General features: G+C 48.3%; 1 protein-coding gene across 1 annotated transcript in view; it reads right to left on the bottom strand.

The window, feature by feature from the left end:
• Positions 1–2169: 2169 nt before the first annotated feature.
• Positions 2170–25467, bottom strand: part of COL6A3 (collagen type VI alpha 3 chain) — a 98633-nt gene continuing 75335 nt past the window's right edge. The window contains 8 exon segments of the mRNA XM_014589125.2: positions 2170–2861; positions 3572–3736; positions 14539–14637; positions 15658–15921; positions 17318–17697; positions 20630–20732; positions 22339–23037; positions 24315–24411. Of these exon segments, the coding sequence (XP_014444611.1) occupies positions 2821–2861; positions 3572–3736; positions 14539–14637; positions 15658–15921; positions 17318–17697; positions 20630–20732; positions 22339–23037; positions 24315–24411 (1848 nt within the window). The 3' untranslated portion in view covers positions 2170–2820.

The raw sequence follows: 25467 nt of genomic DNA, 5'->3' as shown, positions 1-25467 counted from the left end.
CGGGGAGGCAGGAAGCGTGAAGGGGCGCCCAGCCGCTAGAGGCAGGTACAGACGCGACAGGGTCTCCTCTACAGATTTCACAGGGCGCACAGCCCTGCCAACACCTGCGTTTGGCCCTCCAGCCTCCGGAATCGTAAGGCGATGTGTTTCTGTGGCTTTAAACCACCCAGTTTATGGCAATTTGCTATGGTAGCTCTAGCAAATGCGAACAGACTGTTTGTTGTTTATTTCTTGCATGAGAGACAAAGAGACAGAGAAGGAGAGAGAGGTCAGCTTCCTCCAACGGAGTCTTCACCTCTAGCCCCAGCCAGCCTGGGTCATGGCGTGTGCACACATGCCTGGCATGCACAGGGAGGCCCGGGATTCAAACCTGCACTCCCACGTGTAGGTCCAGTTGTGCTGTTGCTACATCAGTGTCTGATCTGGCATGTCTGATGCCCCATCCAGCACCCAAGCTCCCCTCCTTAGCACCACAGCCAACGCGTCTTTGCTCGACGGGACAATCTAGATTGGAACACATGCAGCCTGAGGGAGGGTCTGATCCTATGGGGCTGGAGCACTCGGAGACAGGTGTCACTGAGAAAGTCCCCAAATGGACGTTTTTCCACTCCTAATATCCGCCGGAAGGAAATACACACGCCCGCTGAATTGGCCTCGTGCTGAGAAGAGGGTCTTCCGAAGCGGAGGATGGTTGGGCATGGCCCGGAGGTAGAAAGGCCTGCCAGAAGGGACAGCCTGGTGTGCTGCTGGCCCAGGACAGTGACAGAGAGAGCCTTCTCAGGGGACTCTGACGCGTGAGCAGGGCTTGGAGCCCCCAGAATTTTGCAGTTCCCATAAAGCCACTCTCATGTTTGAAGGGTCCCTCCCAGACCCAGTAAGACGCAGGTAAACCCAGCTCCCTAGCATCATGGGCCGTGAGCCCTACCCAAGACCCCCACACATTTCTGGCAGAGGTCCCCTCAGCCTGCACCACCCTTCACTCCTCTGCCACGCGGACACGGGCCCCAAACTCCATTCTCTCACCAGTTTCTAGATAAAGAAGCACTCACTTTGATAAGTCCAGGAATTTAGAAACTTCCCTCAGAGATGGGGGTCATCGAAGAGAGGCCCTGTGTCCCCGATACCACACTCAGCCTCCCCTCTTTCCTCCTATCCCTGGGGACACCAGCGATCCAGCCCCTGGTCTTCCATTCAACAGTTCTGCTCACCCCCAAGGTCCCTGTCACTCTAACTTAATTCCCTTCCTTCCTAAGTGGAATTCAGGTGGCCCCTGAAGCTGTGTTTGTTTGTTCCTTTTGTTATTTCTGAAGACAGGAGATAAAGGTCTTTAAGGAAAAGAAAAGGAGGGGAAAAGGATGTTAAGCTTTATCTTTTTTTTGGAGAGATTTTTGCTATAGGGCACGTGCGCTGCCAGACAGACAGAGAGAGACAGAGAGACAGGAAGCGAGAAATCACCCCCCCAGGGTGGATGGCCACACCGCAATCCCTTCTCCTCCATTCTCCTCTTGGGATCTTGGGCACACACGCACACGCACCCAGCGTGAGTTTTAAGTCACCAGGTCCAGGACACGAACCGCGGTCGACTATGTGGGAATCCAGCAACATGGCCATTACGCTAACTGCTGGTCCCCTTAAGCTTTATCTTTGAGTCTGCAAAAATGCAGTGCAGAGTCCCAGGGAACCTGCCTTGTGTCTCTCAGCTACTGCAGAGTGCCCACAAACCAAACCTCCAAGAAAGTCACTTTATGGAGGAGGACAATGAAGGAGGGTGAGCTCTGGGCACCAACCAAAAACTGGAGGAGAGGACGAAGGCCAGCCTGGCTCTGGAGACCCGTCAGCTCTGGGCTTCCTACAGAAGGCCAGATAAGGCCAGAGCAACCGTTGGGTGTGCGAGCCGGCGCGCGAGGGCTGAGTTCGCACAGGAGAACGTTCGTCTCTGCGCGGGCCCTTCCAGTCTGTCTGCGGAGCCCTCTTGGCCTTTCCACTGGAAACGAAGAGGAGTCCAGGACCATGGACCAGAACTGGACCAATGTCCTTGGACAACGGTGATTATGACCACGGGAACAAGACGGCCACGACACCAAACCCATGACACTTTCAATATACTTTATTAAAAAGTTTCTTTGTATAAATTTCCTAGAATTTTTAAAATTAAAATTAAACAAACCCCCTTGCACAAAAAAAAAAAAAAAACATTAGAAGAATGCCAACAATATTCCCTATTCAGATTTTCTTTTAGTTCTTGAATTAAAACATTGGTCCCAACAGTGCACATAGATTAAGGGATTTTACTTCCTTCTAACTAGATCACCTGTTAGAGGCTTCAGAAAAAGAAAGTGAGCTCAAAACCTACTCCAGGAAATTGGGGAGGGGGATGAAAAGTTGGGCTCCCATTTCTCCACCACACACAGGCTCTGCTTCTAACGGCATGCTTACTTAAGGGGAGAACATGAACCAAGCGGAAGGGTATGAAGTAGCAGTGACGTTGGGGTTATTTCCTAGACTTACACCCGCCTGGAACAGGCATAAGACGCAGCTCCAGAGGGGCTCTGAGTTTATAGAAACGTTCACATAAACGCCAGCAGTGGCTAACTATTACATGACGTTCAGAGTGTACATGACTGCCTGGAGACAGGAGCGGCGGGTCCAGACGCAGTTAGCACCATAGTGACGGGTCGTGCACAGACGGCGTCCTCCCAGGTCCGAGGAAAACATGAAATGGCACGATGCGAGGGAATCCACCCGGGGCTTCTACAAAGACGGGTTGGAAACAGCCGATTCCTTCTTCTCCGAGAGGTACGTGGTGCTGGTCAACCTGGCTTAGGTTCCTATAGCGCCGACAACTCCGGGTCTGGGGAGCGCTGTGCAGCCAGGGAGGGCAGGGGGAGGAGAGGGGGAGAGAAGGTCCATTACCACAGGGACCGGTTTATCCCACCCTCCCACGGCCTCTGGTCTCCGTTGCGCGTCTCGCTTTTCTGTCAGCAGTTCCCTTGACCTCCCTGGCCTGGGGTGGGGTTGTCTGCAGCCTGTGGCCATTCTGTCGCCCTGCATCATCCCCAGACTCCAGGCAAACTGACCTCCCCAGTCTGGCACTGACTGCGGGCTCTGCTCGGAGTAGTTTTCCTCGTCTGACTGAGTTGCCCAGTATAATGGAGATAGCGGATGGCCCCAGTCCCCACATTGCTGTTTATAGGAAGCCAAATTGGTAAAAGACGAATATATAAGGTTTATTTACCTTTGGTGTTGGCTATAACTGTTTATTATGTTATTTTCCTAGTAATCACGTTTGGTGCAATATTGCATGAGCAACAGGGACTTAGTAACATTCCCAAAGAGTGACAATACTGTAGGTGGCCATGTGCTTCTTCATTGGCAAAAATACGAGTATGTAAGTTTGTTTAGCCAACAACATGATAATACAAAATACTGATGTTGCTCATCTTATTTGGACATCTTCCTTATTTGTCTCACACATATCACAGTCATTGTAACCCAGAGACGTTTTGGAGGCCAGTGATGGCTCTGAGCCTCATCTGTCACAGAGCCCTGCGCACCGAGAGTCAGCACTTACCGGGGGCACAGACTTTCTCACATTCTTCCTGGGATGCGAATCTGTTTTCGTTCCCACCACAGCCTCCGTACCAGAACCGTGCACAGCTTTTGGTCTGCGCGTCGTAGTACCATTTCAAGACATAATTCTTGCATGTTCCCGCGTCTTTCAGCAGCTTACATATATCTGCAATAGCAACGAGAGAAGACGGTGGTAGAAGCAAGCCAGGCTATGAAAGACAGACGCAGCGTCTCCCCACTCAAGATACCCGAGTGTCTGCACTTCACGGCAGAGGCGGAGTGGGAGGTGTGGCCGCAGGAGGGCAGGGTAGGGTTGAGCCTGGGAGACGGAGTCAGGGAATCACGCTGAGCAGACACAGAGCAGGAAGTGCTCCGGACAATCATGTACGTAGTAATATCTTTGGCTTGACTGATGCGCAGTACGTGTATGCTTGGAAAAGCCATCTTGTGCACTGCAAAGATGTGCAGTGATGACATTTTTTAAAAAGACGGGACGGGCTGTTCTGCTCCACCTGCCAGCTCTGACCACAATGCTGTCGTAGGCAGAAAGGGGAAGAGCTTTACCAGGTGAAAAACTCCTTCAGCCTCACTCAGCCTTGACGTCTCCTGTCACATGGACATAATGACCACTTACAGCTTTGTGAGAAATAAAAAGAAATCATACCCATAAAAGGACTTCAGAAACTACGCTTGGAACCCAAGTGCTAGCTATCATTCATGGACAATTTAAAATGGAATAAACTGTGTTTCCTCTTTCTGATCATTGAGCCCTTACTTTCCACCCCCCGGAAAAGAAACGGAATTTTAAAACCTTAGAGCTTTCTACTACTTGGGTAAAGGGCCATTAAACTCTATATAATTGAAAAATAAGGCTATATGCTTCACTTAAGCCAAGCAGATTGAAAATTAAAGGTAAAATGGAAGAGAGAAATCCGTGATGAATGTGTGTGTACATGTGTGTGTGCGTACGTGTGTGTGCGTACGTGTGTGTACATGTGTGTACGTGTATGTACAGCACTGTGCGTACGTGTGTGTACGTGTGTGTGCGTGTGTGTGCATACGTGTGTGTATGCGTGTGTACGTACATGTGTGTCCGTGTGTGTGCGCGTACGTGTGTGCGTGTGCGTACGTGTGTGTGCGTACGTGTGTGTGCGTGTGTGTACGTGTGTGTGCGTACGTGTGTGTGCGTGTGTGTACGTGTGTGTGCGTACGTGTGTGTGTACGTGTGTGTGCGTACGTGTGTGCACGCACATGCTCACATTGATGAGTACCTTTGTGACATCCCAAATTAAACGAGTAAGTAAAAAGCATGGATGTACGTTTCACAATGGCACAACTGTCACACAGTAAGGCTACGTGGAAGACAGAGACGCGGTCTCACGTCAGCTCAGGAAGGCCGTGTCCTCAGTGCCCGCTCCGTGCCGCCCAGCTGCTCAGTAAAGCTGAGGTCCCCTCCGCACCCAGAGAGAGGCTTTGGTTCCCAGTCAGACTTCTGTTTACAGAATTTTCTGGAAAGCTCCAGATTGTGCTGGGAAGGGAAGCACTGATATGAACCATTATCTCAAAGTTTGAAAAATGTAGGCCTTCTTTTAACAAAATCCCCTGGAGCAGGTCACGTGGCGTGTTTGTGTGCACAGCTAAGGAGCCTGAGTCACAGGGCTCCCCCCAAGGGCTGCCTTCCCCGCCTCTGTCCTCAGTGAGCTGCTCCCTCTGGGCTGCAGAGCCGGGACAGATACGGCAGCAGAGAAGGAAACTCCTCAGGCCGCAAAGCAACTCTCAGGAACCCTGATGGACCAGACTCAAAGGTGCACACACTGGGCCTCAGAATGGGTCAGAAGTGTGCCCTGGCTGCTTCAGGGAGCCCAGAGGGGCACCCCACCGCTACGACGGCCGCCGGTTGTGGACCTTCTCGCTACGACGGCCGCCGGTTGTGGACCTTCTCAGAGGCCCAGAAAGCCGAAAGCACACTGAGAGCCTCGAAGACCCCAGGAAGCCAGGAGAAAGTGACAGTAGATGAAACTGCGTTCCTTTCTCTCAAAGGCACCAATAACTGGAGGAGAATGCCTGGCTTTCAGGAGATGTCATGGGGGCGCTGAGGAGGACAAGACTTTATTCTCCCTAGCGGGGGAACTCCACCCAGACCGCGCTGCACCACCGTGGGCGCCCCGGAGGAGGGGTGCTGCTCCCTGACGGCCCCTCCAGCTTCCTGTGACTTCCGCCTTAACTCCCCAGTGCCAGACTCCTGCTCCTGCATTTCCCACCCTGACCCCAGTGAGAACTACTGCACCACAGTGCTGTCATTCGCTGATGAAACGGGAGGACAGTGTCGCGGCCGACAGACGGCAGACGGCTATCTGGGAACCCAGGGAAATAGCATTAGATTGATGGGGTGCCCCACCAGTCAAAAACCAAAATGGGGGATTTCCCATTGTAAACGCATGAAAATGAGAGATTTTTATGCTCCGTAGAAGACTGATGGGGCCAGCAGGTGGCGTGGTGGCTAAGGCACGGGACTCCCACATGGCCAGCTACAGTTCAAGGCCTAGACATGGTGGCTTGCTTTCTCACTTTCCCTCTTTTTCTCACTGTCTCTCACTAGGTGAGCACACATGCCCTGTGGCAAACTTAAAATAATAATAAATAAGATAAAATTAGTAATTTTTGTTTAAAAAAGGAGACTCATACCATCCTGACTTTGCATGCCCATTTCTGGACTGGATTCTCCTAATCTATGTCTAAATATGCAAAATCAACTGTTTTAAAGCAAAAAAAAAAAAAAAAAGAAAGAAAGAAAGAAAGAAAGAAAGAAAGAAAGAAAAGAAAAAGCTAGCAATAATAAAATGAATGTCCTGTGGTCCCTGGGGAGATGAACGATGCTCCCTGAGCGTCACGTGAGCTTCTCCCCACGATGACAATCTCTGGACACAGGACTGTCCATGTTCCCTCCAAAATGACTTTGCCCTCTCAGGCACAGCCTGAATGGAGCCAGGGTCCTCTCTTTTTTTAAGAGGATTATTTGGCTGTGGAGTCACTACTTTTCCCCCTCTTTATTATTGAAATTTAGGGGAGATTAATGGGACCCTAAAAGACAAAAGAGAGGAAGGAACCAACAGCTGTTTCTGGTTCACTTTTGCCTAGAACAGAGATGAAAGGCCGACTGGGACCAGCATCCTGGGCACTTCCTCCCTTTGGCCATTAGGGCTTCAATGAGCACTCAGCCCTGAGAAAGGGAACCAGTGAGAGCCCAGCATCGGGTAAAACCCTGCGCAGGAAACCCCGGCTCACCAACTACAGCACCCTAAGCAGCCCACACCCAGCAGTGCTTGCACGGCGGCCTAGGAAACACGGTTCACCTTGTCACAAAGGCGTGTGTCCACACCTGCTCGATGTGTGCATCCGAACGCTCAGGGAAGACCGGGAGGGTGCGCCTGGGTGCTCACTGTGGCCGGCAGGAGGCGGCAGTGCTGGCCCAAGGGCTGTCCTCTACTCCTGGGCTTTTCTGTGCATCTAAATGCTTCACAGTGATTATCTACGAATTTTATAATCGGCCCCGAAATACTACTCTTTGAAAAAGGATTGGAATATCTGGGGTGTTGTTTTGTTTTGTTTTGTTTTCAACAATTGAATCAACGATATTACCAAATACCTCATTTTCAATAGAGAATTTCACATTACTGGGTCCAGTAAGTGCTTTCTCTCTCTGCCCCTCCCACCCACCCTCCAGTGTCAACTCCATTATGCTAACTGCTGGTCCCAATTTATTTTATTTTATTTTTGAGAGGTTTTCGCTATAGGGCTCATGCGCTCGCTAGAAAGACAGAGAGATAGAAAGCGAGAAATCTCCCCCAGGGGGGATGGTCACGCCGCAATCCCTTCTCCTCCATTCTCCTCTCGGGATCTTGGGCACGCATGCACACGCGCCCGGCGTGAGTTTAAGCCACCGGGTCCGGGACGTGAACCGTGGTCGACTACGTGGGAGTCCAGCGACATGGCCATTACGCTAACTGCTGGTCCCGAGTGTTTAAATGCATTTTTAAAGGCATTGCTTTGACATTTTCCAAACCAGCAAGTTATCAACATCCAAGTGTTGCCTTGAGCAAAGCAAAGTGGGTGGGATGAGAAGTGATTATGTTGCAATTGGAAGTGTGTTTCTCATCAGTTTAATGCCTTCAAGAACAAGAAGATTTTTTTTTTACTACTATAATCACATTTAAATTTTTTTCTTCTTTTTCTTTTACATTTAATCACCTTCAAATTTGACATTGCCGATACAATGCAAAATGCTTTCAAACCTTGGAGGCAGGTACGATTCGCCTGAATGGAAAAACTTTCCAGCATTTTTATTTTCAGTACTGATTGGTTCAAAAGGTACCAAGGGAATGTTTATATTTTTAACTTCATTTTTAAATGTAGTTGTGGTTAAGTTCTGGATCTTTTATTCTATTTTAACCAACAGACTTTTAATTTTTAGGATTTCAAAATAGTAATAAAGAAGCCAAATACCCCTTGAGATTCATCACAACCCAGACCTGCACCCCAAGCGCAGAGACGCGCCCTCACACGGTGATAAACGAAAAGCCTGAAACGCTGTTTCTCTAACCAAGTAGAGCAGGTATTGTAGGTATCTAACTCAACTCAACTTACAGCATTATATCTGCTCTTTAAATTATTATTAACATTAATACATAACATATATTTTCACCCATTATAGCATTTTACAGCAATCAATGATACATATTCATAGTGGGACACAGCTGGCCAAATCATTTATCCCAGCAAATCTAAGATATCTTCATTTTATGATGTTCTGTTATTTGATGTTGCATTAAGTAACACAAAACACTACCCATAAACCAGGACATACGGTCAATTGTAAGTTACATTTTAGTTTCATAAGTGTTACAATGGGGGGGAAGATATGCTTTTTACAATCAAATATGTAAAATATTGGCAAATACAAAATGATGTTTCCTTTAAAGATAATCATTGATCCAGTAATGCCTGGGTCAGACGAAATGTGATCAGTTCCTCAGACTGTTCGTTTCCAGAATAAGTAACAAAAGAATATTATGCATTGTTCGTTATTGGCTGGTTTCTGCTAAAACCTCTCTGAAACACATCAGGCTAAGCCAGTAATTTAACATTCAGCTATAATTTTGCAAAAAGTAACATTTCTGAATTAGATTTCTTACTTGGTTTAGAAACTTCCGAGGTTTTGGCTTTACTAGTAATATGCATATAAAATTAACTATTGTAGCCTTCTCTAGACAAAAATAAGGTGTGGGGGAGGTAGGGGCCAGCACCAGACCTGGCAGCCGCGAAGCACAGTGAACACGAGCAGCAGCGGAGTCCAGGCAAAGATACCCGCACACTCGGCGTTGTTCTACGGTGCGAGGGGCACTCTGCTTTGTTCTAAAAGATACACGTATTGGACCAGCTGGTGACGTGGTAGTTAAGGCAGCCGGATCTCACACAGACAACTGCCCAGTTTGAGTCATGAACCCACACTGAAAAGCATGCCGGGGGCCAGCAGGTGGCATGGTGGTCAAGGTATTGATTTTCCCACGTGGCCAACCACAATTCAAGTCCTGGATCAGGTGGCTTGAAAACGAAGCCAGGCGCATATGCATGCCTGCCCAAAATCCCAGGAGGAGAATGGAGGCGAAGGGATTGCAAGGTGCCATCCCCCCCGGGAAGTGATTTCTCCCTTTCCCTCTCACTGTTTTTCTCTCCAGTAAGCACATGCACCCTATGGCACAAACAAGCAAAACAACAACCTTAAAAAAATAATAAAATAAAAAAGAAAGAAAGAAAGAAAAAGACGCACTAGGCACACCCAAAATCCCTAGAGGAGGATGGAAGAGAAGGGACTGTGGCAAGGGGAGGGTTTTCACTTTCTCTCTCTCTCACTTTCTCTTTGGCCAGTGCACATGCCCTATAGCAAAAACAAAAATGAAAAAACAAGTACTAAGCACCCACAGCTGAATCACATACTATTGAAAAGCCTGGCGTCCTGACTGCTTACCAACGTGGCCATGAGTCTGCCAAGGAGAACAGCCTTCATCTCGAGGCCAAGTCTTCCTGCCACACATCGTCCTCCCGCTACATGAAATGGGGACAAAGAATAACCAGACCGTCCTTGCAGTCTTAGCAGGTCCCCATTAACAGTGGCTTCAGTAGTGGGTGGGTACTGACATCTACAAACGGAAACACACTGCCGCTGGTCATCTCTTCTCCCGGCCTTGGGTGAGCAGGACTAGGGTTCCTCACTGCGATTCACCCACAGACTCCTGAACAGATTCAGACATGCTCTCTGTTTCTCAAGTGGAAAACCATGAGTGTGACAAAATACATCCTCCAGAGAGACTCTTACTCACGGAGGTGAAAAGCAAGGAACGGTCCGCAGCATGTAGTGTTGAGGAAAGGGCCGCCATTGCAGGTCGGGCCTACAGCTTATTGGTTAAGGGAGTTAAGAGCGTCAGATCCCATATAGCCCACCCCAGTTTGAGTCCCGGCTATGAAGACTTTATAAAACCCACTGGGCATGCATGCCTCGTGTCCCGCAGGATGGAGAAGTGGAGAGAAAAGGGCTCATTTTGCCTGAACAGTCTAGAAAATACATCTTTGGAGGCAGAATGCAAAGTGTGGTCAATGATATTAAGACGCGAAACATCCATGTAACTGCTGAGCCAGAATGCAGTTACTGAGCCTTTAAAAAGCTACTTAATGAAGTGGGACCAGCAGTTGGCGTACGGTTCGAGTCCTGGACCCGGTGGCTTAAAACACGCCGGGCACATGTGCATGCATGCCAAGATCCCGAGAGGAGAATGGAGGAGAAGGGATTGTGGCATGGCCATCCCCCATGGGGGGTGATTTCTCACTTTCTGTCTCTCTGTCTCTGTCTGTCTGGTGACCATACGCACTCTATATCAAAAACCTCTCAAAAAAAAAAGCTACTTAATAAAGCATTATTTGTTGTCACTTGTTTTTCTATGTCCAAATATATAAATACCATTAAATATTTTACCCCCTAAGGAAATGTCTAAGATGACAATTACAGAGAGGGAAAGGGAAGTACTCAGTCCTAACCCTGGCTCCCCAGCCTAAATCTTCAACATTTTGAAGTAAATCTCCAATTAATCCAACTCAAAAAGAGGTCTTCAAAATAGCATGTATATGTGTGCACCTCCTGTACTCATATACATGTGCACCTGCCTGTACTCGTATACGTGTGCACCTCCCGTACTCGTATACGTGTGCACCTGCCTGTACTCGTATATGTGTGCACCTGCCTGTGCTCATATACCTGTGCACCTCCCGTGCTCATATACGTGTGCACCTCCCGTGCTCGTATACGTGTGCACCTCCCGTGCTCATATACGTGTGCACCTGCAGTACTCGTATACGTGTGCACCTGCCGTGCTCATATACGTGTGCACCTCCCGTGCTCATATACGTGTGCACCTCCCACACTCGTATACGTGTGCACCTGCAGTACTCATGCACATGTGCACCTCCTGTGCTCATATACATGTGCACCTCCCGTGCTCGTATACGTGTGCACCTGCCATGCTCATATATCTGTGCACCTCCTGTACTCGTATACGTGTGCACTTCCCGTGCTCGTATACATGTGCACCTCCTGTGCTCACCCCCAGTGTGTACAGAGGACCTTTGTTCAGGTAAGCGCTGTTCGTTACTATTAGGGGTGTAGAGGTCAACTATGCAACACCTTCTTTTTAAGAAAAACAAGTCATGGGACCAGCAGTTGGCATAAGGGCTATGTCGCTGGACTCCCGTGTAGCCGACTGCCGTTCACGTCCCAGATCCGGTGGCTTAAACTCACGCTGGACCTGTGTGCATGCGTGCCCAAGATCCCGAGAGGAGAAGGAATTGCGGCGTGGCCATCCCCCCAGGGGGTGATTTCTTGCTTTCTGTCTCTCTGTCTCTCTGTCTTTTTGGTGAGCACATGCGCCCTATAGCAAAAGTCTCTCAAAAAAAAAAAAAAAAAAACGAAAAAAAGAAAAAAAGAAATGCACACACATGAATGTGCACAGACATGTGCATGTATATGCACACATGCACTTACATGTATGCGGATGGTGAGAGAACATCCTGGGTTTGAGGGTTATGTATCTTCAGTACAAAGAAGAAATGGTTTAGAGTCATCTGTATCAAACTTCTTGACATTTTAAAAACCCAAGCCCTAATTTCAAAGCTCTTTCCCCCTTAACACATAGAGAGCACTAAGAAGTTAAGGTCTGGGTGCAAAACACCAACCTTAATTCTAAATTTCATGACTAAAAAAAAAAGGAAAAATTTTAAAAATGAAACCAGCCAGCCAGATTTTTGTTTAAAGATTGTGTTGTTTATATTAACTAAACACTGTTTATAACCTCTGCCCCTTCTGGACCACACACAAGAGATCCGAAAACATCCCCAAATCTTGTCTCCTTTGGTCCGAGTCATTTTCTCTGCAGGAAGCCCCGAATGGATGGAAATGCAGTCCTCCCTTCCTGTGTTGGGGCTGAGTGAGCCAACGAGAAGCAAAGCTCCTGCATAGGTTTCGGCGACTTCGACTAATACTTTCCTGAAGTATCTAGCGTTCTTTGTGACTTTTCTTTGAGCGTAAGCCCCTGGTCGAGGCGACTAAGTGTAGTAACTCAGAAACAAAGCCCTGGTGGGCCAGGAGCAGGAGCCGCCAGGGTAAGTGGCAAGGGCTTATCCACGGCCCCTTGGTGAAGGCCTCACAGACATGCTACGAGCAGAAATCAGAAGGGGCTTAGTTTTCTCCTCCCTGCCCCACCCAACCCTCACTTCGTATGCCTGCTTCTATTTTTTTAGTTTAAATTGAAAAATATTTTTAAATATTATTAATAATATTTTTAACAAAAGCTTTTTGGATAATCTTTAAGAAGTTAAACCTTAATTATCCAAAGTATCATGAATTCATGGCTCATTTGCACAAATTTATATGGAGGAGAGAATTTTCTGGTTTTCTACAGTCTTCCCACTATAAGGCTTGAGGGTTTGGAAAACTCATGGCTTCCTCCAACACAGACCAACTCTAACCTTGGCTCCAAAGGCAAACGATTTTCAACATTTTCCAGTTTCCAATCACTGTCTTAAACACGAATGTGTGTAACAGGTCTACAATTCTGGCATCAATTCAGTTACCTTCTTTCTAGTAACTTCTAATGCCACATGCATTACAGGGTGTGGCCTTCAAGAGATATTATAGACACAAATACAGATACACATATATACACATATATAAGAGGTCTCAAAAACAAAACAAAACAAAAAACTATAGTGATTAAATGTAAAAATAAGATAAATAAATAAAATTTTTAAAAATGGTCTAAAAAATTAAATACCTTTTTTTTTTTTTTGGAGAGATTTTTGCTACAGGGCATGTGCGCTCACCAGAAAGACATAGAGAGACAGAAAATGAGAAATCACCCCCCAGGGGGGATGGTCACGCTGCAATCCCTTCTCCTCCATTCTCCTCTAGGAAGCTTGGGCATACACGCACAAGTGCCCAGCCTGAGTTTAAGCCACTGGGTCCCGGACTCAAACTGTGGCGGACAACATGGGAGTCAGCGACATAGCTATTATACCAACTGTGGCCCCAAAATAGCTTGTTATTAAAAAAAACTATGGGTGAATTTCAAAAAATTTTGGAACCAAAATAAAATATTTTAATTTCGTTTTCCACATACTTTTTGAAGTCCCCACATACAAATACACATGGATATGGGGGAAACTCCATCAATAGAAGAAAATAGGCTAGTAATCTAGAAGAATCAAGAGGTCCCTGCTCCCCCAGTGGCCCAGAGTGACGGGAGTGTGAGTCGGAAAACATTTGGAAGCATCTCATTCTCCTTGAAAATAGAAAAGAACTCTACAAAAAGGGCAAGGAGAGAAAAGAGCATTTAAAACTTCCAGTGGAAAACAAAACGAGGACTCGCACACCATAGCTCAAAAACTGGTGTGCTGTCGCTTCTCCCAAAGCAATGCCCACACAGCCGGCCCAGCTGCTTTCAGGCCCAGGGCAGCGCGAACAGCCAGGCACTGCCCAAACGCCTGGTGGTGGCGTCCGGTGCAGAGCTACGCGGTGCACGGAGCAGTGCTTTCCCTCTCCTGACGGCGGGTACACTCAGAGGTCATGGGCTGTCCCATGTGAGCTGCGGAGGGCCTTAAAACAATATTACATCTAAATCCCCGGGGAATTTTGATGTCTTTTACAGTAGTACCAGCATCTTTCGCTGAACGCTCTTAGGCAAAGCATATCAACTATATTAACACTCAGTCTCTCGTAAGTGAACAGGCAGAGCTCATGCCCTGCGGAGGGATGACCGGCCTCTCAGGCTTCCACTGCCCAGAACGAAACAAGGAACAGCTGCCAGGCCCCAGCACAGCGTGTGGTCACGAGTAACATGAAGTGCGCACGCCTCGGGCACGGGCATACGAGAAGTGCTATGACTGACCAAGCCAGGGTGCATGCTGAGGGCTTAGACCCAGAACATCCCAGGGTCATATCTGCAAGTGCACTTCGCTGGGTCCAGTCTGAGTTGTCTTGTGTTCCTCCAAGAAGTTCTTTATTAGATTACATTTCTGAGTGGGTCAAACTCTGCTCTTTGCCATCCCAGACCGCAAACCAATGCTAGTCCCAGCGTGAGGCAGCAGGACGTGACTAACGGTACAGAATTCCGGCTGTCATCCCGAAGGCGCCTCCCGTCTCGGTTTCCTCTAACCACCTGCTGACTGACAAGGTAAGTCTCCACTACAACTGGGCGTACGCAGAATTAGACAACACTGAGCCCTAAAAAGCTGATTTACGACTTTCCCCAAAGAGGTCATGCCTTTCTAGAGCAGCAGGAGCCCTAGAACCAAGACTGCCAGAGCTGTAGCCCTGGGGTTGGATACACTTGGTGCCGTCAACAGCCCGGTGCTCTCCCAACTCACCTGTTTCAGTCAGCGGCTCTGTGCTCACCATCAGGTTGAAAGTTGAACTAGAGGCTGACCTTGCAGGCGGTGGGGGTGGAGGTGGCGGCTGGGTTTTCTCTATAAAATGAACAAAAGTCAGTAGGTAAATCCGAGGTTGGAAGGTTTAGGAATCCTAGTGACCAACCAAAGCTTGCCATTCTTACTCAAGTCCTGTCTAAGGGTGGGCTTTGGAGTGGAGATACACCGATCGCATCTACAGTCTGCGAGACAGGACAGGCCAGCCCTGAATGAGGGAACGCCTGGCCCGCCGCACAGGTCCTCCCATCTGGATGTGACCCGGTATTGCCCTTCTGCTGCCCTCTAAACCCCACAGAGCCCAAGGGCCCTAGGGGCCCCTGCACACCTATCTCCCAGGGCCCAGTCCATGGGCATGGTGGGAATTCCCTTTCCTGGAGAGCATTAACTTAAAGAGCAGAGGAACCTCTCCCTCCCGCCACACTGCCAGGACAGTGGGAGCCAGGAAGAGTGGGAGCAGGGGTCCAGGAGAACGTACAAAGAGAGAAGCCATGAGTTACTCAGAAGAAAGTGACAAAGTGATAGATGGAGGACCTCAGCTAGACAGAGCAGCTCCGGGGACAGCAGATGGCAGAGGACAGGGTCAAGCACGGTGGGCCCAGGGAGGAAAGGCCACTGCCTTTTCTGTCGTAGCTGTGGACATCTCTCGGTCCTGGGTGTTGGGCCTCCATGACTCCTCCACTGCTCTCAAGGGCCCAGGGACTCACTGGCGCTTTCCACTCACTGAACATGGTAACATGGATGGGGCTCTGAACAGCAGGGAGCCCCCACCAGCTCATGAGGGCCAAGCTCCCAGGTGCCACCAGAGGAGGCTTTGCTCAGGCCAAATGCATCTGGTTTCCTCCGTAAAGTAGCCTGGGATCCCAAAGGCTGGGCAGTAATTCTCAAGGAATCTCATTTTCCACCCTCTTCGTGAAGTTAGGGTACCACCAAAGTACCTAGGATTTTTTTTTTCCTGTCCCTATTACAGAACAGGTGCTCAGTAAACAGAGTGTGAATGCCTGGCTCGGTAGCCCACGTAGCAATCAGCTAGCAGCGCTCCTGAACCCACCGCATACTCACTCGTACTGACGCTTCCTTGGTAGGTGGCTCTGATCTGGGACTGCAGGTAACAGATCACAGAGACATGATACGTCTGCCCAGCCAGCAGCCCCCCGATAACACGGCTGGTGACTGTCAGGTTCTGCCTCAGAACCAGGGCCTGGTCATGGGCCGAGGTGACAGTGAGGTCATAAGAATAAGGACCAGGTGGCTCAGGCCGTTCCCACTGGAGTTTGGCACTGTTCTCCGTGACTTCGGTCACCTGGATTTCTTGGGACGCCTTAGCTGAAAGACAGATCAAAGCAGAGTGTGGGATAAACAAAACGCCGCATCATCTGTGAAGCAGAGGAGACAGGTCAAAAGACAGCCGATCCCTTCAGATGCAGGGAACTAACTCCTTGTTCGAGCTTCTGAGAAACGCTGGCCTTGCGATCTACTCTCATAATGAAACTTGTAGTCCTCACAGCCCCATCATTCACCAGCGAGGTACAGAGCTACTTCCTTTGCTATTGACCATCTCTGCATGGGCTGGTGTGCTCACCGTACGTTAAGTGTTCAATGCAACATAAGCCTTATAATTTAAAATATATTAAGTCATAACATTTAAGGGCATGGCATGAAGTTATTTTAAAGAAAGCTCTCCTTTCTCTTGGTTCATAAAATGAAGACATCGTTCATCCTTTCATAAGCATTGCATTCTGTCCTCCGCATCTTTTACGACTCGTGACGCTCTCTAACCTTATAGCATGTTGAAGGAAAAGAAGAAATGGCACTCTCTGGATCTCATCAGACCGACCTGGCCTCGGATCCCATTTGATCTGCAGTGTACTTGCCCATGGTCAGTACGAGCACACAGTTCAGTCTCGAGGAGAGCTGGCCACTAGACTTCAACTTTGCAGTTTGCTTAACTAACCCCAATATTGTCACAGCACACAGCTGTGGGCCCTGTTCTTAGGGGAGTGCCCGGCAGCAGGGACAAAGTTTACAGTTATCGAGGGCTCAGTCAGATCTTTTCAAGTTTTTTTTTTTTTCTTCCCCTCGAAGGTGCACGTGCTTATCAGAAGAGAGGAAAGTGAGAAAGCACCCCATAAGGCACGATCACACTGAAACCCCTTCTCCTCCATTTTTCTTTGTGGGATTTCGGGCATGCACCCACATGCATCCAGTGTGTTTTTCAAGGACTTGAACCACGCAGTTGGCCATGTGGGATCCAGCCACCAGCTGTCTCTCAAGTCCTGTTCTAAGGAAGGCGAGCTGGCTCCAGAACCCAAGCTTAGAACAGCCACCTCCCCAGCTGAGAACCAACTGCAGCTTTCTCTCTCTCTGCCCCCCTCTCTAAATAGGGTCTAAAATTCTGCTTCAACTCAGGCCTTCCTCCCTTTAGCTAAGACAACCCGACATCCAGCCGAGATGGGCCATGCCCGCTGACACCCCAGAGAGAATGAGGACCCCCCCATCTCATCCCAAGGTAGGCTTGAAGACACAGGGTAGCAAGGGAGGGGAAGGGCGGAGCAGAGACTCAAGCTTCCATGCTTAGACCAGGGCATTTTCATATACCTCATCCAGAGACACAAACCTCAGATTAACAACTATATTTTGTCTGCTTTATAAACTGGCTTTGGGCGCACGGCTGTGTAGCAGTGAAGGACCTAACAGGCTGGCAGCCCGAGCTGCTGCTTACCCACAGGCTTGGTGTTGGCTGGCTTGGCTACCTGCGGCCTGGGAGGCTCAGGCTTGACAGCTGCTGGCTTTGAAGCAACAGCCGGGGGTCTCACAGCTGCCGGCTTCGCTGCTGCCGGCTTCGCTGCCGCCTGCTTCACAGCCACGGCGGGTTTCACTGTGGCGGCCTTCGGGGCCATGGGCTTGGCCGCTGCCGCCTTGGCCACGGCCGCTTTTGCAGCAGCAGGTTTAGCAGCCGGTTTTGCGATGGCTGGTTTTGCAGCGGGCGGCTTTGCAGACGGCAGATTTATGATAGCCACTGGCTTTGTCGTGGAGGTCACTGGCTTCGTCGTGGTCACAGGTTTGGATGTAGGACTTGACGTAACATTATTTGGAATATTTCTGTTAAAAAAAAATTGACTATTACGTCTACTCATACTTTTACCTGCTGTGTAAAACAGACGGGCATAACTCCACAAGTAATGTGAAACGTGCAGGGGGGGGTGTTTTATTTTTTAGACTTATTTATTCAATTTAATTTATTATTATTTTTTCATTTGCTATAGGGACTTGTGCTTACCAGAGAGAGAGAGAGAGGGAAAATGAGAAAGCACGCTGCCAGATCTGGGACTCAAGCTGCAGTTGGCTATGTGGGAGGCTAGCGTTTTAACCACCAAGCTCCCCACTGACTTGAAATGTAGTTTTAGCAAACCGCATGCGACAGTTTTTATAGACCATGTGGATTACTGCTTACACTAAGTTCCTTCTTTTTAGGGCCTGCACCACAAAAAAGATACTGAACGGCGTATAAAAATGAAGCTAATGGGGCTAGCCAATGGTGTGGTGGTTAAGGCAATGGACTCCCAAGTGGTCAAGTCCAAGACCCTGCAGTTTGAAACTCACACCAGGTGTATGCGTGTGCATGCTCAAAATCCTCAGAGGAGAATGGAGGAGAAGGGACTGTGGCATGCCACCTCCCCTGGGGGGTGATTTCTCGCTTTCTCTGTCTCTCTGGTGAGTATACGCATTATACAGAAAAAAAAGTCTTTTAAAAAAAAATGAAAGTTACATTGTGCTATACATACATCTGACATCTCTTTTTTTTTTTTTTTTGGAGAGGTTTTTTCACTATTTGGGCGCATGTGCTCACCAGACAGACAGAGAGAGACAGAGAGACAGAAAGCGAGAAATCACCCCCCGGGGGGATGGCCACGCCGCAATCCCTTCTCCTCCATTCTCCTCTCGGGATCTTGGGCACGCACGCACACGCGCCCAGCATGAGTTTTAAGCCACCAGGTCCGGGACGCGAACCGCGGTCGACTACATGGAAGTCCAGCGACATAGCCATTCCGCTAAGTGCTGGTTCACCTGACATCTCATTTTTAAATTATAAAATAAAGGAATAGAGAAATTAAGAGGGTCAATAATGAGTGTTTAATGATGTCTTAATTAAAACAATTAACACTGAAAATCAAGTAACATCCACAGTTACCTACTTTCAGCATAAGTGAGCATCAACTCAATAAAGTGCCATGCTGAGCTAGAGAATTATAAAGCCAGAGACGGCTGACTTCTTCCCCATGGTTTATTGCCGGAAGTGTTTCTATTAATTCTTGTGTATTTTTTAACAATTATTTTGGTCTATTATGAATCCTGAGGGGGAACAGCAACACAGTCAGACAGACAGGAGAGCACAGACTCACACCTTGTTCACTTCTTGCTCTTAGATGAGAATTCAATATTTTATAGATTTGAGGGGTTTTCAAAGAGCTCATGTACATTTCATGTTATGAAAAAACTGTACACAGATTCCAAAATCTCCTGTGCCAAAATAAACTTGTATCTTCATACCATTTTCCAGGAACTTTTGGAAGTTCTCTCATGTATCATACTGTGTCATATCAAGTGTAATGTGAAATTGAGATGATGAAACTTCAAATTCTAGGTTAATTTGTTCACTCTGCTTTCCTAAAGGTCATGAGCCTGAGCCAATGTTAGGGAAAGTTCCCGATAACCAAATCTAGAAGATAGAACCTATGAACTTAGGTCAAGCAAGACTAGGATCACAGGGCCTGATAAGGGTCCTCACTGCCTTAGCAATGATTTTCAACTTACTACACTAGGATTTAAAACTATATCCCCTGAGAAAAAAGGAGGGGTGACAAAGTTTTGCGGTAGGACATAGGGGTGACGGAGAGAAGGGTTTGTAGGAGGCAGAGGTGGCTCTCTTTCCTCACCCTGGAGGTCAGCGAGGAACAAGCCAGATAATCATTTTTCAAGTATTGTTTGATCCACATCTCATTTGATGCAAAGGAGAGAGCCCTCACCTCCCCCAGAGCATGACATGCCATAGCCTTCCTGCAGGGGCCGCTGCCAAACATCGCCTGAGCCGGGTTCATGCTGCCCCACCCACTTTCTAGTCCCCATTCCATGCTTTGCTGCCTTCCTCTCTATTCCTGGAGTTGACACAAGGGATAGTCAGGCACGTGCCCTGAGCTTGTGCCAGACAGCGGCCTCGGCTGGAGTACCACAGTCCTACTCCTTCCCCACCTCACGCATTAGCTCCCCCAGGAGGACATGCAGACCGGTCGTGGTCCCCATCACCACATGTTATTACAGCATTAATAATTTAAGAAGCTTTGGAGTCCATATTTTTGATGTGTCCAGTCCTTTATGAAATCACTTCCCACCATGGACAGACTGGACAAGTGGTCTCAGTAATCACCCTGCTCTGTGCCCATGCCTTTTCTGGTGTCCTGTGGGCAGTCCTCCACCAAGTCTACCTCTCCATCCCGAGTCTAGGCTGACCTTTGGGCATGCTTGGTCCAGTAGAATCTGGCAGAAGTCACAGCTGCTGGTACTGGTCTAGGTCTCCCTTGCACACGGCTGCCTTCCCTCATGGAATCCTGCCTGCTCACCTTGCGAATGTGCCCAGGCTAGCCACTGAAGAGTCGGAGACCATGTGGAGTGTCATGAGCTATCCCAGCTGAGACCATCCTAGACCAGCCAGTGCACAGCTGACAAGCAGCTGGTCACAAACATATAAGTGATCCTAGTAGATCCCGGGAGAACCACCCAGCTGAGCTCAGCCAGAAATTGCTAACCCACAGAACTGCAAATGAAATAAGTAGTTGTTCTAAGCCACTGGGATTTGGGGAGCTTGTTATACAGCAAAACCTAATTGGTACAACTTATTCCTCAACAGTAATGACTCACATGACCTTTAGAAAGTCACATTCTCAATGTCCTTATGCAGAAAACTAGGGATTGGTTAGTGGACCTCTGCAGTCTCTCTAGGACTACAATTCTTGAGACAATAATTATAATCACTTACACTTGTTTGTGACCAAACTTCACAGGATTCTTGGCTGGTTGGTCCCCTTGGAACCAATCACACTGTTTCCTGATATCAGGAGGCAAATAAAAAGCATTTTCGCCTAGAGAAAAACACAGAACAAATATTTGAACTGCATGGTAATAACATGAAAATTAAAATTCATCTGCTAAAGAGTTAAATGGTTCACATAATATTTATTTAATCCATAAATATTTCTTAAATTCTGCCAGCCAAAGTCCAGTGATCTTAAACACTAAGTATGATGATACTTAATCCATAAAACATCTTAAACCAATATTTTCTATTTGGCAATATTTTAGTTATTAGGCTAAAATAATATTTATTGAATGTGAGGGAGAAGACAAGAATAGGGGAGAAAATTAAGTAAAGTGTTTAACGAATTCTAAGTCCTTGAATGACAAATTATAATCCAAGTACTTTTAATATTTTCTCAATGCTTTGTTGAATAAAAGTGCTGTTTTCAATCTCCTGAAGACAGGAGAAATGGCCCCTGAATGAACTTGCTGGCTTACCTTATATGACAGTTTTTCCCTAAATCTTCTGGGAGACAGGTCTTCCACAATGTGAATACCGTTCTCATAGACCTCAACTGTCTCTTGGATAATAAAGTTTCAGCATCTACATGTTTGTTTATATTTTATAAATCTCCCTCCCTTTTTGATACTTGGCCTGTGCCGCTGGGCTATGCACTGTGCCGGGTTCTGAGAAATGTAGTATGAATCACTCCTTCCCCATGGAGTATGCCAGTAGGATCTGACAGATGTCATGGTGTCCTGGTGCAGGCCTCAGCCTCACACGCCTGCCCTCCCCCCCGGAGACCTGCCTGCTCACCTAGTGAACACCCAGGCTAGCCTACTGGAGAATGAGAGACCACATGGAAACCTAGGGCAGCTAGTTCAGAGCCGACAAGCAGCCGATCACAAACATGAAAGTGACCCCAGGAGAGATCAGAAGACCCACCCAGATGAGCCCAGCCAAAAACTGCTAACCCACAGAACTGCACAGAGGAAGTCAGTGTGGTCTACTACAGCCACAGACCTATAAACAAATGACCAGCAAGTCTCGTACTGGAAGCTGTAAGTATAGTGTCCAGAGTACCCACAAGTGGCCCTGGGAGCAGGAGTGCCCACAGTAGGGAGGGTTGGAGATGAGTCTGGAAGATGAATGTGATCAGGGCAGAGATGGAGAGCATTCCAGAGAGTGAAAGCCCCAGACCCAGCATGGGGTTGGTAGCTAAGCCAGATCAGTGCAAACCTTCTAGAACTTTCCCCTATACCTTTAGCCAGTCGAATTTGGCCAAATAAAGAAAATATGGACAAGGATTATATACTATTTGTCCCCTGCTGAGTCTAGCTCCTAAAAACATTTCCAGCTTAGGGTGGGTGTTAATATACAGTCATGTGCTGAACGGTGACATTTCAGTCAATGACAGACCATATGGACAACAGTGATCCCATAAGATTAAACCACGTACACTAGGTATGTAGTAGACTCTGTGATGTCCACACAATGACACAATTGCCTAATGACAGATCTAGCCCCATTGTGAAGCTACACGTAACTATAGTTTAGCTGAACGAATGAACATGGTCACAGCAGCATGCTCGTTGTCTTTCCATGACCCCTCCCCATCCTTGCGGCCCACTGCCAGGGCCCAGGGCCTGCACGGGTGAAGCATGACTTACTGCTGACAAAGGATGGCAAGAGCCTCCCAAAGCGCATCAGGGGCTCCTCATTGAGCTCTGTTGACTTGTCCACTAGCTTGAAGAAGACGTCATTTGGCTCACTGGCAAAGCTGTACACCTCTGTGATGTTCACCTTCCTGCCAATGCCCAGGACCACGAAGAAGTAGCCCTTGCATTTGGCCTGCAAGATGGCGCTCTGGGCCTCCTCCAGCTCCTGCTTCTGCAGGCCGCCCGTCAGCATCAGAACAATGATTTTCAGGTCCCGAGGGTGTGGTGCACTCTCAAAGACATTTTCTACGGTGTATCTGATGGCGCTGCCCAAGGCCCTGGTGCCCTGCAGCTGGGTCATTCCATGACTGAGGAAGCCCCCTAGCTTCTCCTTGGAGTTGTAGTCGGTCAGCGAGAACTCCACCTTCACAGGTGGCACACTGGTGTTGCCCATGGACTCGTAGGGCGCGTGTTGCACAAGTGCCACTCTGGCAAAGTGCTGGGAGGCCTTGGGGTCCGGGCTCAGGTCCAGCTGTTGGACCAGGTACCCTACGTACTTCTTCATCTCGTTGAACTGGAACAGAGTGGTGGTCTCAGAGCTGTCCAGGAGGAAGGCCATGTCAATGTCCACGTCGCTACCCGCCGCTCTCCTGTCCCTGAAGGCAGGCCGCCAGCTGCCAAACCCACAGGATGGGTCGATGTTGCAGATGTCTAGGAAGAGGGGTGGATACCCATTTATTCTGTGACTCGCCCAGAAGGACACCAGACAGCAAGCTCCTTGGAGCCTGTCACACGAAAATGAAACCTATTCATGGCTTGCTGCCATGATTCGGGTCAGATTTCAGCTTTCCTTGCCTAATACTTAGCAAAATCTTTTTAGTAACCATGGTACTGGCATTAAAAACAATAAAAAGGAAAAAAATGTCTTAATCCTTTGCCACACTTTGAACAAATATATTGTAGACAATCACTAAAGTCAAGCATTTTCCTTCTAGCATCTAAGGTCAAAATTCAAAGCAGAGCTCACCTCCCCTTTGTTTTCTACAAACTAACTGCTTTTCTAACAGAGGAGCTCTGGGCGAGCCACAGCGGCTCTGCAGTAAGCTGTGGTCAATGCCTGGGCTCTAGGGGAGGCAGGCTCTTGTTGCGGTGCCTCTGCTCGCTGTTCTGTGGGTGGGTCAGCATGGAGACCATGCTGGATTCTCTCTCGTTCCCTCAGAAGAAATCAATGAACTTTAACTTCAAAAAGAGAAAGCAGCTCTGTTTAGGGGCAGCCAGTTCAAACATGGAAAGTGATTATGTAGTATTTATATTGATTCAGTATAAGATTTTATGGATCTTAATTTAATGCAAGCCCTTTATACAGCTCATAAATAATTCTTTTCTTTTTCTTTTCTTTTCGGAGAGGTTTTCGCTATAGGGCACATGCGCTCACCAGACAGACAGAGAGACACATAGACAGAAAGTGAGAAATCACCCCCCAGGGGGGATGGTCATGCCACAATCCCTTCTCCTCCATTCTCCTCTTGGGATCTTGGGCATACATGCACACACGCCCGGCGTGAGTTTTAAGCCACCGGGTCCAGGATGCGAACCGCGGTGGACTACGTGGGAGTCCAGCGACATAGCCATTACACTAACTGCTGGTTCCCCAGCTCATAACTCTTCACTCAAATATTTCTTTACAGTGCTGCCCCCATTGGCACAGTAGTTACACATTGCATAGAGGAATCTAGATCCCATATGACCAACCAGAGTTCAAGTCCCAGCCCCGGTGACTTGACAAAACACACCAGGCATACACGCATGCCCAGATGGTGACGCGATGAAGAACTGGAGGTTAAAGGGCTGCAGTATGACCAGGCCCCATGTGGAAACCCTCACTCTTGCTCTCATCACATGCCCTGCGGCATACACAATGGTTTCTCTCTGGGTGTTGCATTTTCCGATTGCAGCTGGACAGAGTTCCCACTAGAGGAGCACCTTACCCAAGCACACGTGACAAGTGAGGACATTCTTCAGGAAGTCCGTGAGGTCTCTCCTCGCCGGCAAGACAAGTGCATGTCCCACTGCGGTGTTGTTGATCTGGTTTAAACGAAAGGAGAGGCTTCGTAGGAGTGCACGTGATAAGCAATTATTTAAAAATGTGGCTTAAGGAAAAGCCAAAGTCGCATTGACAACACAAAGTCCCAGATAGTCAGCACGACCTCCTTCGGGGCTGGGGGGGCAGTCTGAGTATAGCAGGAAAATGAGGCTTTATTCAGCTGAGGTGAGCTGGGGCTCAAACCGCACATCTGTGCTTTCTGCTGGACCCAAACAAAATATTCAGCCTCTCTGGGGTTCAGTGTCCTCCACTGTCGAGTGAGAATGATGTCATCTTCCTTATGGGGCTATTGGGAGGATTGAGCTAGTTAATGCATGTGAGGCACCTTGTGCACCTTCCAACAAACAGGACACTGTCATTACTGGCTGCAGTAACAGCATTGGCCAAGGTGAGCCCGGTCCTTCCCCACCTGCTCCAGCCTGGTTAAGGCAAAGCGAGTAATGAAAACATTCCCAGTGCATGTCACAGTTCTGGCATGAAGTTAGAATCATTCATTTGAATAAATAAATGAGTAAGTAACGAATGGGTACTTTTTTTATCTTGCTGAAACCGTGCTGTTGGGAAACACTTGTAGTTCTGGGTCACTCGGCCCGGACAAAGGAAAGAGGTCTCTAGCAAGCATGTGTGGCTGGCAGCCCAAGTTTAAAACGGGATCCCCAGCCCAGGGTCCTAAGCCCAGACTGCCCTGCAGCTGGACAGAATCAGCCCCGCGTGGTGGCAGCAATGACATAACTGTCTCTTGTTGGCATAGTCACAGGTAAAACCATGGAGTGGGGTACTTTTTTTATCTTGCTGAAACCGTGCTGTTGGGAAACACTTGTAGTTCTGGGTCACTCGGCCCGGACAAAGGAAAGAGACAGGCCTCTCGCAAGCATGTGTGGCTGGCAGCCCAAGTTTAAAATGGAATCCCCAGCCCAGGGTCCTAAGCCCAGACTTCCCTGCAGCTGGACAGAATCAGCCCCATGTGTCAAGCCCAAACCCGCCAGAGCGGGCTGACTGGCCAATGCTGACTGGCTGTAACAGGTAACCTGGGACGT

The sequence above is a fragment of the Tupaia chinensis genome, unplaced genomic scaffold (genome assembly GCF_000334495.1).
Source record: "Tupaia chinensis unplaced genomic scaffold, TupChi_1.0 Scaffold000332_1, whole genome shotgun sequence".
Classification (NCBI taxonomy): Eukaryota; Metazoa; Chordata; class Mammalia; order Scandentia; family Tupaiidae; genus Tupaia; species Tupaia belangeri.
This window is presented reverse-complemented; position numbering and strand designations above follow the sequence as displayed.